General features: G+C 41.0%; 1 protein-coding gene across 1 annotated transcript; it reads left to right on the top strand.

Annotated features, from left to right (window-relative positions):
• The first annotated feature begins 39 nt into the window (after positions 1 to 39).
• LOC115980840 lies at positions 40 to 1,786 on the top strand. The gene is made up of 2 exons (XM_031103050.1): positions 40 to 1,023; positions 1,178 to 1,786. The coding sequence occupies exons 1-2, from the start codon at positions 40 to 42 to the stop codon at positions 1,784 to 1,786; spliced, it is 1,593 nt and encodes a 530-aa protein (XP_030958910.1).
• Positions 1,787 to 14,289: the final 12,503 nt, after the last annotated feature.

Raw genomic sequence — 14,289 nt, 5'->3', positions numbered from 1 at the left:
GAAGCAAGCTCGGATCTTTTAAGAGAGATGAGGAAAGAGATGGACGAACTAAGAAACGCCATCAAAGGAAAGACGGACCAAAGCTTGGAGAGAATCGTCCGGAAGACGGATTCACCCTTTACCATAGTCGTCCAGGAGTGCCCCGTACCCTCCAAGTTTTGTCTACCCCAGCTGGAACCTTTCGACGGGTTGAAAGACCCCTTGGATCACCTAAACACCTTCAGGATGACCCTAGGCCTCCAACAACTACCTGACGAGATCCTGTGTCGCTCATTCCCTACGACCCTCAAAGGAGCAGCCAGGGAATGGTTCAACAAGTTGCCAACATCGTCCATTGACAATTTCGAGCAGTTGAGCAGTTCCTTTGTCCGTCATTTCGTAGGCGGGCAACGACCAAAGAGAACTGCCAATCACCTGCTTACCATCAGACAAGGAGAGAAGGAACCGCTGAGGTCTTATGTGACACGTTTCACCCGAGGAATGCTGGAAATAGATGAGATAGATGACAAGGTACATCTCACGACCTTCAAAGCAGGATTGAAGTCCAGGGATTTTGTGGCATCCTTGGCAAAGAACCCCCCTAAGACGATGGCTGAGGCACTGTTGAAAGCTCAGAAGTACATGAACGCGGAAGAAGCCCTGGCAGCTATTGACGGAGCAGATAAGAGTAGGGAAAAGAAGAAAGAAAAGGAGGATGATCGAAGAGGGCTAAAACGAGATCGGGCTGACAGACGGAATGACGATGGAAATCGAAGAAGGGAGGACAAAAACCCTCGTCCATCAAAATTCACCCCGCTGGTGATGCCAGTCGATCAAATTTTAACAGAAATAAGGGATGAACCGTCCCTAAAGTGGCCGAAACCACTCCATTCAGCACTTGGATTGCGCGATAAGAGGAAATACTGCCGTTTCCACAAAGATCACGGGCATTATACAGAGGACTGCAGGGATCTAAAAGAACAAATTGAGGAGCTCATCCGTAATGGGAAGCTACAACAGTGTAAAAAGGGGGGATTTCGGCAGGTACGGACAGAAAAGCCAGCCAGCTAATACACGGAGAGACGAAGATCGCCCCCAACCTCGTCCACAAAGCGCACTAGGGGAAATAAAAACCATTGCTGGGGGACTAACCATCGGGGGGTCATTCAAGTCTCTTAGGAAATCATACCAAAGACAGGTAAACAGCGTCCACAGTGTACCTCCATCAAAGCAAAGACGCACCAGTGAGGACTTGCATTTCTCTGAGGAAGATGCCAGATGTGTGAAGCAACCCTATGATGACCCACTCGTTATTATGATCATGATCGAGGGGTTCAACACGCGAAGAGTCTTGGTCGACAGCGGAAGTTCAGCAGACATAATCTATCTTCCTGCTTTCCAACAACTGAAGCTGGACCCAAAAAGGCTCTGTCCTTTTGAGTCTCCCCTCGTCAGTTTCAGCGGAGACAAAGTATACCCCAGAGGAATCGTGGCTTTGACAGTAACGGTCGGGTCATACCCCCTTCAGGTAACCAATCAGCACAATTGTTTGATAGTAGACTCACCCTCGTCCTACAATGTGCTCATAGGGAGACCAATGCTTAATCGCTGGAAGGCTGCTATCTCCACCTACTGCTTAAAGGTGAAGTTCCCAACAGAACATGGTGTCGGGGAGATTAAAGGAGATCAAGTACTGGCAAGAGAATGCTACCATGCCGTCTTGGCCTCAAAAGAAAACCACACGTGGACGATTGAAGAGAAGACACCAAAGATTATGGAGAAACTTGAAACGGTAGAGCTGGCCTAAGGGAATCCTCCAAAGACGACCCAAATAGGGACGAGCATGAGTCAAAAGACGAAAGGTGAAATCGTCAACTTTCTAAAGAGCAACCTCGATATATTCGCCTGGAGCCACGAGGATATGTCAGGGATCCCAGCAAGCCTCATCCAGCATCACCTGAATGTTGATTTAGGGAAGAAACCTGTCCAGCAGAAAAGGAGAGTCTTTGCTCCCGAGCGGAATAAGGCAGTGATGGATGAGGTAAATAAGTTGCTTGCATCAAATTCATCTGAGAAGTCCACTACCCAGAGTGCTTGGCCAACGTAGTCATGGTCAAAAAAGCAAATGGGAAGTGGAGAATGTGTGTCGACTTCACAGACCTGAACCAAGCTTTCCCAAAAGATAGCTTCCCACTGCCTAGAATCGACCAACTAGTGGACTCCACAATAGGGCACAAACTGCTCACATTTATGGACGTGTTTTCGGGATATAACCAGATACAAATGGCTGAAGAAGACCAAGAGAAGACCGCTTTTATCACCAGCTAGGGACTTTACTGCTACCAGGTCATGCCTTTTGGGCTCAAGAACGCAGGGGCCACCTATCAAAGATTGGTGAACCAGATGTTCGAGAAGCAAATCGGGAGAAATGTGGAGGTTTATGTTGACGATATGCTTGTCAAGAGCAAGGAGGAAGAGAACCATCTGGACGACCTTAGAGAGACGTTCAATACTCTCAGGCGGTACAGCATGAAGCTCAATCCATCCAAATGCGCCTTTGGAGTTTCCTCGGGAAAGTTTCTCGGGTTTGTAGTATCGCAGAGAGGGATTGAAGCAAACCCCGAGAAGGTCAGGGCCATCCTGGAAATGTCCTCACCCAAGACGGTCAAAGAAGTGCAGTCCTTCACAGGGAGAATTGCAGCCCTCAACAGGTTCGTCTCGAAGGCTACGGACAAATGCCTCCCATTCTTCAAGACTTTGAAGAAGGCGTTTTCATGGACGGAGGAATGCGAAACGGCGTTCCAAGAGCTGAAACGTTATCTTAGCAACCCGCCCCTCTTAAGCCCGTCCAAAGAAGGTGAAGATCTATTCCTGTACTTAGCCGTCTCGGTCACGGCTGTCAACGCGGCATTGATTAGAGAAGATGATGGTTTGCAACTTCCCGTGTATTACGTTAGCCAGGCCTTCCAGGGTGCCGAGGCGCGGTACCCTCGTATAGAGAAGATCACCTTCGCCCTGATTATGGCTTCGAGAAAACTTCGTCCATATTTTCAAGCCAATCCCATCATCGTGATGACGGATCAGCCTATAAAAAAAGCAATGAACAAGCCCGAAGCGGCAGGAAGAATGGTGCAGTGGGCAATCGAGCTCAGCCAGTTCGACATAAAATATCGTCCAAGGATGGCGATAAAAGCACAAGCACTGGCTGATTTTATAGCGGAATTCACCATCCCCGGAAACATGGAGAATATTTGGACGGTTAATACTGACGGATCGTCTACTCAACGGGGAGGCGGAGCAGGCATCGTCCTCACTTCCCCAGAAAAAAATGTCCTTAAGTATGGAGTCCAACTTAAATTCCCTGTAACCAATAATGAAGCAGAATATGAGGCCTTATTGGCGGGATTGAGAGTAGTCCGGGCACTAGGAGTTGAGAATGTTGTACTCAAAAGCGATTCCCAACTCGTCATTGGGCAAGTAAGAGGGGAGTACGAAGCAAAGGAGGCTAGGATGCAGAAATACCTCAAGTTGACGAACCAATTGATCAGCTCCTTTAATTACATAGAGTTCGTCCAGATCCCCAGGGATCAGAACGCAGAAGCTGATGAGGTGGCTCGAAGTGCCTCAACGGACAGCGAAAGTAAAAGGTTAGATTGGAAGACAGAAGAACAAAACTATCCTAGCATACAGAAACTTTAAATTTCCTCCGTCCACACAGACCATGGATGGATGAGCCCGATATTCACATTCCTTCAAGAAAGACGACTACCGAATGATCCAGAAGAAGCTAAAAAGGTAAGGAGACGAGCAGCCAGATTTACGATACCTAATGACGAACTCTACAAAAGGAGCTACTCCCAACCGTATTTGAGATGTGTTGAAAAGGAGGAAGCCAGGTACATCCTTGAAGAAGTACATGGGGGAATCTGCGGAGATCACGCGGGGGCAAAGTCCCTTGTCAGGAAGATCGTGAGAGCAGGCTACTTTTGGCCAACAATGCAACGAGACAGTTGATTTCGTAAGGTTGTGTGACAGTTGCCAAAGATATGGGAATGTTCAAAGAATCCTCGGGGAAAAGATGACCACAATATCATCCCCTTGGCCATTCGCACAGTGGGGGATCGACATCATGGGTCCCTTACCTCCGGGAAAGAGACAGGTGAAGTTCCTGCTCGTCGCCATCGACTACTTCACAAAATGGGTGGAGGCAGAAGCTCTGGCAACAATCACCGAAGCAAAGGTACAAAATTTTGTTTGGAAAAATATTGTTTGCAAGTTCGGGATACCAAGGACGATCATATCAGACAATGGTCGTCAGTTTAACAGCCAAAGCTTCAGGTCATTTTGCTCAAGCTTGGGCATAAAAAACAAGTACTCATCACCAGGTCATCCTCAGGCCAACAGATAGACAGAAGTAACCAACCGGACCCTGCTCAAGATCATCAAGTCCCGGTTGGGGGGGGGGGGGGCAAAAGGAATGTGGCCTGAAGAACTGCCAAGCGTCTTGTGGGCATACAGGACGACAGCGCGGACACCAATTGGAGAAACACTGTTTAGTCTGACATATGGCACAGAAGCAGTCATACCAGTCGAAGTTGGTCTCACAAGCCTAAGGAGAGAATTTTTTGACGAGCAAACCAATGACAACCAATTGAAAGAAAACTTAGACAGTCTGGACGAGATTAGAGATCAGGCAGCTGAAAGAATGGCCAAGTACCAGCAGAGGATAGCCGAATATTATAATCAGAGAGTGAAGCTGAGAAGATTCAACATTGGTGACCTCGTCCTCAGAAAAGTCACACCTACAACAAAGGATCCAGCACACGGCAAATTGGGACCGTCTTGGAAAGGTCCCTACAGAGTCGTCCATTATTCACGTCAGGGCAGTTACCACCTGGAGGACTCAGAAGGAAAAAGACTACCCCGTCCGTGGAACGTCGAACATCTAAAGAGGTATTACGAAAAGGAACCATAAACTTCATTGTAAAACCAATTTGATATTTCTATCTTATGTAAGCAATTATTCGAATCATAAGTATTATCCAGCATCTCTTAAGTGTTATTGAGCAAATCATGCGCCACAGTTTTCAAAGAAAAGCACAAACGATCGCCCCCAAAAAAGCTTAATGACGATAAAATTCCTTAAATGGATGTACTTCGTCCCCAAAAAGCTTAATGACGATAAAATTCCTTAAATGGATGTACATCGTCCCCAAAAAAAGCCTAGTGACGATAAAATTCCTTAAATGGATGTACATCGTCTCGAAAAAAGCCTAATGACGATAAAATTCCTTAAATGGATGTACATCGTCCCCAAAGAGCTCAATGACGATAAAATTCCTTAAATGGATGTACATCGTCCCAAAAAAAAAGAGCTTAATGACAGTAAAATTCCCTAAATGGAATTACATCGTCTCTAAAAAGCTTAATGACGACAAAAATTCCTTAAGTAGATGCACGTCGTCTCAAAAGCTAAAATTCCTTAAGCGGATATGCATCGCCTAAACTGATCATACAAAATGATTTTGTCCATACAACAAAGCAAGAAGATCAAACTCCTGAAGTTGATCAATGTAACCTCGTCCATACAGGACGACCAAAAAGTCAGTAAATGGGGAAACCTTTCGAAAACCCCCAAGAAGAGACAAAAATCCTCACACAACTCATGCAATCATGAAAAGCAAAAATAAACACACGAACGTTTATAGCCAAAAATCAAACATAGAGTTAAATTGTTCTGAAGGCAAAAAAAAGGGGGGGCCCCAAAAACAGGAGGGGCATCCAAACATCAACTGTTTTTAACTTAGTGCAAAAAAAAAAAAAAGGGTAAGAGAAGAAATTTTCTTTAAAGCAGAATCAAGTTGGAGGGGCAACATCATCGTCCTGAGTAGCCTGGGATGGTTCAGCACCGGTAGACGCCACTGCCTGAGCCGCTTCGTCCTCTTCGATCTCCTTGTCGACGGCCTCAAAGTCTAAGTCGTCAAGGTTCACGCTAGGACCATGCTTGATCAAATACCTCCGCAGCAGCTCAAACCCTTTGAAGTACCACTGTAAAAGAATGGTGTTATATTCTTCCGTGGTCTGGAAGGCAGTGACGGCCTTGGCCACTGCAACCTTCATCTTCTAAGCGGCCGTCGCCAGGAGTTCGTCTTTCTGCTTCACGAATTGCCTCTCAACGTCCAGCTGCTCCGTCAGTACACGAACCTGCTCCTTGGAAATGTTGAGAGAATCCATGGTCATGATTAGGTCCTTCCGCAAGCCAGAGGCCTCAGCCTCCAAAGCTTCTACCTTCGAATTGGCCACGACGGCCTTCTCTTCGTTCGCTAAATACTGCGTGGTGATGTGCATGGTCTCCCCCAACACCTATGGACGAGAACAAAGTTAATAAAAATTAGGTCAATCAAAAGCAACAAAAACGATCAAGCAGTTAAAGATGAAGAAAAGGACAAGAAGTATGATGGATCACCTGCACGAGCTTGTGAACGTGACGGCTCACCATCTCGTGCAAAGGAATGCTCGTGACTGCCCTCATCTCACCAGGGGTAAAAAGCTCGTTGACACGATCCATGGCCGTCCCAGCGTCTAACCAAACGCTGGCACCGACTTTCTCTTTCCCCTTACTGGCCGCCTTTTGCTTCTTGAAAGGACGAGCCACCTCCTCAACCGAAATGCCAGGAGATGCAGCCATACCCTCGTCCAGATCAAGGGTAGGTGTGGACGACCCTCTCTCCACCACCTTTTTCTCTTTCTCCTTTTCTTTATCCGTGATTCTCAGCCTCTTCTGGCCTATACTGGAAAGGGGCTCATTCTTTTTGCCCTTAATTTTGTTGTACATCTCTTTGTTAAACTTCGACGTCATTTCTACACAAAAGAGATCAAGGACGAATAAAAGGGGGGTAAGGACGAGTAAAAAGAATGAAGATAAACATGAAGAAAAGAGATGACTTGAAGTACAGCTTACGTTTTCTCTCTTCACGGTCGAGGGTACTGAGTACGTAAAGGGAAGGTTCTGGTCCCAGACAGTGATGAGCTAAGGTACGTGGATCGATCAGCTCACCAAAATCTTCAATCGTCCGTGCGTACTTGATCGCAGCCTGAACTCGTTCTACAAATCTGGCCTCAAGTTCTGGACGATCTTTCACTACAAAGGACGACATCAATTTAAAAAAAAAAAAAAAGGGGCCAACAATATTGGGGTAAACGCACCAATCAAAGGGGTCTCCCATCGGCGCAGCAACCTAGGTATGTTCCCCCACAAATCGTTAGGCAATGTTTCCCAACCGTCCCTAGATACAAAGAAGTATCTTGATTTCCAGTAGCGAAAGGACGACGGAAGGTCAGCTACCAGACGAGCCTTCCTATTCCAGGGTACAAACTCATAGTACCCAAATTCTCTGGACTCTTTCAGACGATACAGATGGACGAACTCATTAACTGAGATCATCTCCCCGTCAGCAATGGTCGTCCAGATCACCATACAACTAATTACTATTTTCCAGGAGTTAGGCATAAGTTGCCCCGGAGCAAGGTTAAAATGGTAAAGAAGCTCCATTATGAACGGATGGACGGGAAATCGAAGGCCACATGAAAAAGCAGCCTCGTAAAAGCAAACTTCTCCGTGGGCAAAGGCGCAAGCCTTTTCGCCCTTCCTGGGAAGACGAGCCTTGGTTCCCTCCGGAAACTGGAATCTGTCCTTAAATTTATTAAAAACCTCAACTTTCAAGGAACAATTTTCCTTGAGGGCATGAAATTGACAGATCGTCGCTGGAGCGGGAGAATGGGAGGACGAGGGAGCACGGGGAAGCGTGGTGGTCGTTGCATCGATCCTGGCCTCTTCCTCAATTACGTTAGAGGTTGAACCCCTCTCTAAATCACCTAACCCTCCTTCTAAACCCATACTTCCCTCTCTTAGGAGCCCTCTAATAGACTGGAACCAAGCTTGAGACTCTAACAATAAAGGGTATAAAACACCCAACGCCGAATCTAACCCGGTACCCCTACTAACAAATTCCTCAACTAGTGGGTACGAACCGGCAAGCGAAGGCGCACCCAATGGGTCACCGGAAAGCTCTACCAAGGAACCTAAGTGGGCGAGGAGAAAAGCTACGGAGGGGAAGTTATGCCTAACTTCGAAATTATCCACCATTAAAGAAAAAGAAAGAAAAAAAACTAACAGCACCACTCCGTAAGAAGAAAGGATAGTGCAGAGAGAAAAAGGAGCTTAAGTGACACAAATGTAAGGAGAAATCAGAAAGGAAAGAAAAGCGTAAATGGGGGTGGGCGTACCTGGAAGTTAGGGAGAAAACTGAGGAGGTGAGGAGCAAAATACGCGTAGGAGAGATCAACCGCACAGAGAATGGGGAAATGGAAAAAGGAAAAGCCAAAAAATCAAAGGACTTTGCCTTGGAAAGTGCGGGAAAACTGAAAAGGCACTCATCGAAAATGAGACACTCCAACCAATAGGAGTCAAACACGTGGCACTGAGATGAGCCACAGCCGCCACTACGCAATCAATGCGGAGCAGAACTCCAAGCGCCATAACTGAAAAAAAAAAAAAATTAATGATAATCTTTTCATATTCCTATAATCGTCCAAGATATGGACGACCATGGAATAGGGGGGCAGCTGATACGCTCAACCAAAATGATAACCGTCCATACAATGCAGGTCATTGACGACCTTAATAAAACCGTCCTGAGGGAAAAGGTCGTCGCTCAAAGTCATGAACACTCGGAGCCGTTACAAGACATTAATCAACCTTCAGACCGTTGGGAAGGGCAGCTCATCATTAACACCCTACAAGGGCATTACCAGGCAAGATTAAAGCCTCCATCAAGACTCCACCAACGGCTAGAAGAAATCACCTGTAAGCACACATATATAAAGACTGAACCCCAAAAGGGGTAGGGTAAGAAAAATACTCTAACACATTGTTCTCATTGCTCTCCTTTGTCAATCTTTCTAACTTTGGCATCGGAGACCTTTTTGCAGGCACAACGCCGGCGAACTACTTCCTTTCTTTCGTCCACGAACTGCAGAAGATTGGATTGGTGAGGGACGGTTTCCATCTGGACAATCATAATAAACTGACGATTAGTTCATCATCAAAAACACTTCTAAAGTAGTTCATTAATTTACTCTTAAGACACCCGCTAACTAGACCATTTAAATAAAAAGAAAGGGAAAATAATTTATGAGAATGACATTAACAAGGCTACGATGGGGTCATTGATACGAGGTGGTGGTTGTGTGGTTTGCTGGGGACAGCACCTTACGATGTTAATGACACAGCCGACTCTAACATATAAGCAATAGAGGCAGGCCTCAAGTAAAAAAAGGCCCCCTAATTTTAATCAATAAAGCTATTTTTTTCATTTTAATATTATCAATTAAGCCCAAATATTAGCCAATAAATAAAATAGTATTTTTTTACGAAAGAGAAATTTTATGTTCACAATACTTTCACAATAAATTTTAAACAGTAGGATGTTACTGGCTGTTATTGTTGGTTAAAAAAGTAATTTCAGTGGTGAGTTCAAATTAGAACTAGTAACAACTTTTCTTTTTTGTTGAGAAACTAGTAACAACTTAACACCTAGGATTTGATGTGAAAATGTCATGAATTTAGCACTTCTAAAAAAAAAGAACAATACACAAAAAATTTCACAAGATTTTTCACAACAATTGAGTTGGCAAAGTTTTACTAGTTTTCATTTAGGTCCACCACTAATATCACTATTTTACTTACCACTATTAATCTACTACATCAACAGGTGTGAAAAGTTTTGTCAAATTTTTTGCGTCTATAGACATTCTCAAAAAAAAAAAAAAAAAAAAAAAAAAAATTCTAGATGGTTCATATTAATTAGTAATTTTGCATCTATCAAGAGAATAGAGTTTAAGCAATATTTAAATTTTTTTTTAAAGTCATTTTTAAATGTATAAAAGGTCTAAATTCATTTTTTGCCTTAAGCTCCTTAATACATCAAGCCGGTCCTGGTACCGGGAGAAGGGAGATTTGGGAAGAGTACTAAAGACTAAAGAAGAGGAGAAGGGGGGGGGGGGGGCACTTTTTTTGAATAAAATTTTTGTGTACTTGTTTATTTATTTAATCTTTTAAGATTAGCCAACTGCCGCAATAAACACTATTGCAGCGGTTTTCTTAACCGAGATAATAGAAAACGTATAAAAAGTGTTTTTTTTTTTGGTAGTGAATGGTTTACTCTAACCAAATCAAGCTTTGACTTTATACTTTTATCTGCATAGGTAATTTATTCCATCATATTTACAAAGTTGTGTTTAGTTATGTAACACACATGATGGTTGATATTCGGTATTCCTAATGTTTAATTCACTACTATTTTTCTCTTATGAGTTGTGGTGTCAATCACATATTTAGAAATTGCATTTTACGTTGTCCTAGCACCATCGAAACTCTGATTACCACCATTCAAAAAATTCTACTTTTCTATTTACAAAATATCTTTATTTTCATATTTCTAGAAGTATTTTATTTGGTCAATAATGACTTGAGTAGGTCCTTGTGAACACCGTAGCCTTTGATTTCCAATCACCTCATGACTCATGACTAATCTTCCTTGTCCTCGACAAAATGGATACCAACCATAGTTCATTCACAACATAACCGAGTGTATGAATATCGAAACTTCCCCGTCTGGACAGAATAAAAGCATCTTCAGTTGGACAATAATGGAGGGTCCCACAAAATGATTTCTCCACATCTCAAAAATAATCCATTAGAGAAGAGCAGATATTTATCTCATTTTATTTAAATTTTAATTTGTTCCATCTTTTTCTTGAGAAATTACTTACTCTTACGGACGAAATACTATAAAAAATAAACTTATTTGTGACGACCAAAGTTTATCATTAAAGTACAAAAAAACAGTAGCAAAAATGTATTACGGACGACAAAAAAATATCGTCGATGGTAGTTGGCAAAAGCTTCATCGCAAAAGCTATATTACTTATAAGGCTGCCACTGAAAATCATTTTCGACCACAAAAGGTTGAAGAAAGTACTTTATATTTTCCGTCGAAAGTACTTCATATTTTCCGTCGAAAATACAATTTCATACTAGGAAGTTAGATGACCAAATACATTTAGCGACGAACTAGAACTATACTAAGCATTCATCTTGGTCGGTATGGCCACCAACCTATGTACCCATTCCTCCAGTCATTTAGGAATAGTAGTTATCATCAAAAGCAATGTCCTATATCTTTCTTCACATCAATATTTATTGTACCTCATAACAAACCTTCACATTTAATGCCATTAAGCAACGTCTCATTTTACTTATAGAATAAGAGTTGTTACATACGTCCCCTTAATTGAATTGAGGGGACAACCAGTTAGCAAGTCTTGAGAGGAGGGAAGGGGGGTTTATTGCAAAATGATTTGTAACATTCCTATAAAGACTCTTTATTCCGTAGAGTAAGGTATACAACCCTTGGCACTATTACAGTAAAAGTATTATTACACAATTTTCATTTCTCTCACTCTCCCATTAGTTTATTGACTTAACCAACAAAGCCTCCTTGGCCAACCTTTGGGTTTATTAGGATTGAATTGAGATTTCCCTTTCTTAACACGGTGTCTTTCAAGTTTTAAGAATATTCATCACTATTTCGTCATTGACAATGTCTTGTTACGGTTCTGACTCTTTTTAAAATTTTAGTCCCTACGTCCGCCGCCCCGGGGGGGGGGTGTGTTGTGTGTGGAAGGAAATCTAATGCATGTGTTAGCAAAATAAAAACACATAACTATTCTAATTACATCCTGAATCCTGAATGAAATCTTGACTTCAAAAGAAATCTTGACTTCAAAAGCTAAGAAAGTTATATAGCTCCCTTTCTTAAAGTTCTTTGGGGAGTCCTTGCGTTGTCAATTTTTGGCCAACCAAGGTAAGTATGGCCATACCCACCCACACGCTAGTGACATCAATGTCCAATAACGATGGATGAGCAACTAGAATGAAATTCTTTGTTAGCTTTTTTATCTTTCACACTGGTCCTCTGCGTAGTCAAGAATCAAATTGTAAATGGGTCTCCCATGACTCCATGAGCCTGTCTGAAAGCCAGACACATCCATAATCTCCATTCTCTCAATTTGTATTTATCAGATGTAGATTCTTCCAAACTTTGACGTGTCTTGGCCCGATATCAAACGTGTGAAGCTATTTTAATACGTTTTCTGGTAAATTATTTTTAAATATTATATTATAAATGTAGTTTCAATTTATTTTTTTATTTTTTATTTTTTTTGTGAGAAGAGGTAGTTCCAAATTAAACCATATAGTTTTAAAAGTTTTAAATTAAACCCTGAAATTTAAGACCGTTAAGCACTTATAAAATTGAACTTTATAATTTTCTTAATTTTAAATTAAACCCTGAATTTTTAAAATTGCATGAATTTAAAATTTAAACTTGTTCTTTTTGAGTTTGATCTGGACCTAAAACTTCAAGATTTATTTCGAAATAAAGGAAATTATAGAGTTCAAAGTTGTAGCAATTTTAAACTCAAAAGGTTTATGTTAGAGATATTTTAGATATATTAGCCCAATATAATAGGTGCAAATCCACTCCTACCTGTACTAGTAGTCTAGAGTTTAGTCGTCTATATATACTCATATTATAATTCATTGTAACACAGATTATTGTATTATACTCTTACATAATAAAGATGTCTTTAAGAGATTTTGAACCACGTAACCTTTGTGTTCTCGGTGTTCTTATAATATGCTTCCCTTTCTGCATCTACTTTAGCATATACAACATAGTATAACACATCGCATTGCTAATATATTTAACAGTTTAATTTGAAAATTTTGAAACTATATAGTTAAATTTGAAGCCATCCTCCAATGTAATTATTCCCTTATTTATTTATTTTAAAAAATATAAAAATAATTAATTGAAACATTGGCCTTCACAAAATTCGGTCATACAATGGAAAATCGCACTTTAATTTGTTTTTTCGAAGTTTGAACTTTTGTACTTAAGAAAAAAAAAAGGGTTTTCTTTTGAGTTAATGGTTTTAAAATATGATAAGGACGAGAATCTGAGGTGATGTTTGGATGAAGAGAGTTTTGAGTGATATCATTCTGTTTTCATAACTCATGATCCAAAATTGGTGGGGCCCAGGGAAGAGCACTTGTTTGGATTCCATGACTCATGATCTGTGACTCAATTTTCATCACTCAATTCTCTGATTTTTGAGTTATGAGTTATGGAAACTGAAAACACATTTTAGCTGTTTTCAGTTTCCATAACTCATAACTCAATAATATTTTTGTAACACACATGGAGGGACCCACAGACGCACCTTTTGACCTTTGACTCTTTTTTTTTTAATTTTTTTATTCCTTTCTTCTCTGGGTTCGGTCTTCTTCTTCTTTTTTTTTTTTTTTTTTTTCACTGGTTTGTCTTCAGTTTTTTTTTTTTTTTTTTTTTTTTTTTTTTTTTTTTTTTTTTTTTTTTTTTTTTGGATTGGTCTTCAATTTTCGGGTTTCTGGGTTTCCTTTTTTTTTTTTTTTTTTTTTTCATTGGGTTCGGTGAGTTCAGGTACTGGGGGTTGAAGGAAAAAAAAAAAAAGAGTAAAAGCTGCATAAGGTACAGGTATGGAGCCCACAAATAGTTGAAAAATATTGAGTGATGACAAGTGAGTATGGTGCCAAACAGGATAGGATGTTTTAAGTGATGAGTGATAAAAACTGAGTGATGAGTGACCATTTTTTAAAACCAAACAAGGCGTGAAAGTGTGAGTGCTTCATGGCCTTTTGCTTTTTCGAAGTTTGAACTTTTGTAATTAAGAAAAAAAAAAGGTTTTCTTTTATCAAAGTATCAAGTCCTTTCCTACATATGACAACGAGTAGGGCGGTCAATTTACTTGACCAATTCTTCACTTGATAATTTCCATAAAAATAATTTTTTTTAGAGTGCGGTGTTAAGGTGCTCCTTTCCTTTTTATAGTTTTCTCTGCCATTTATTTATTGCTGTTTGACTGCAATTTAAAAGTCTCATTTCCTATACTATTGCTTACCTACAACGAAAAATATACGGGTTTATGTATGGCACAAAAGATGACAACACCCAGCTTTGATTTCTATTTTCTTTTCTTTTTTGAGAATCCAGATTTATTACATTCTGCTAGCAATAAATCTATTTTTAACTTCAAAAAAGTTTATGTACACCAATAATTTCACGAAACATTTGACACATTAATAGTATGTAACAAAGTTATGTTAGTAATGAACATACATAGGAGTCGGTAAAAAACTTATCAACT

This window comes from Quercus lobata, chromosome 3, assembly GCF_001633185.2.
Source record: "Quercus lobata isolate SW786 chromosome 3, ValleyOak3.0 Primary Assembly, whole genome shotgun sequence".
Classification (NCBI taxonomy): Eukaryota; Viridiplantae; Streptophyta; class Magnoliopsida; order Fagales; family Fagaceae; genus Quercus; species Quercus lobata.
This window is presented reverse-complemented; position numbering and strand designations above follow the sequence as displayed.

Bases quoted from the DNA above. Each gene is read 5' to 3' on its own strand.
- LOC115980840 (XM_031103050.1), top strand. From the start codon at position 40: ATGGACGAACTAAGAAACGCCATCAAAGGAAAGACGGACCAAAGCTTG. The intron at 1,024-1,177 runs GTACGGACAGAA...TACCAAAGACAG, and splicing joins AAAAGGGGGGATTTCGGCAG to GTAAACAGCGTCCACAGTGT.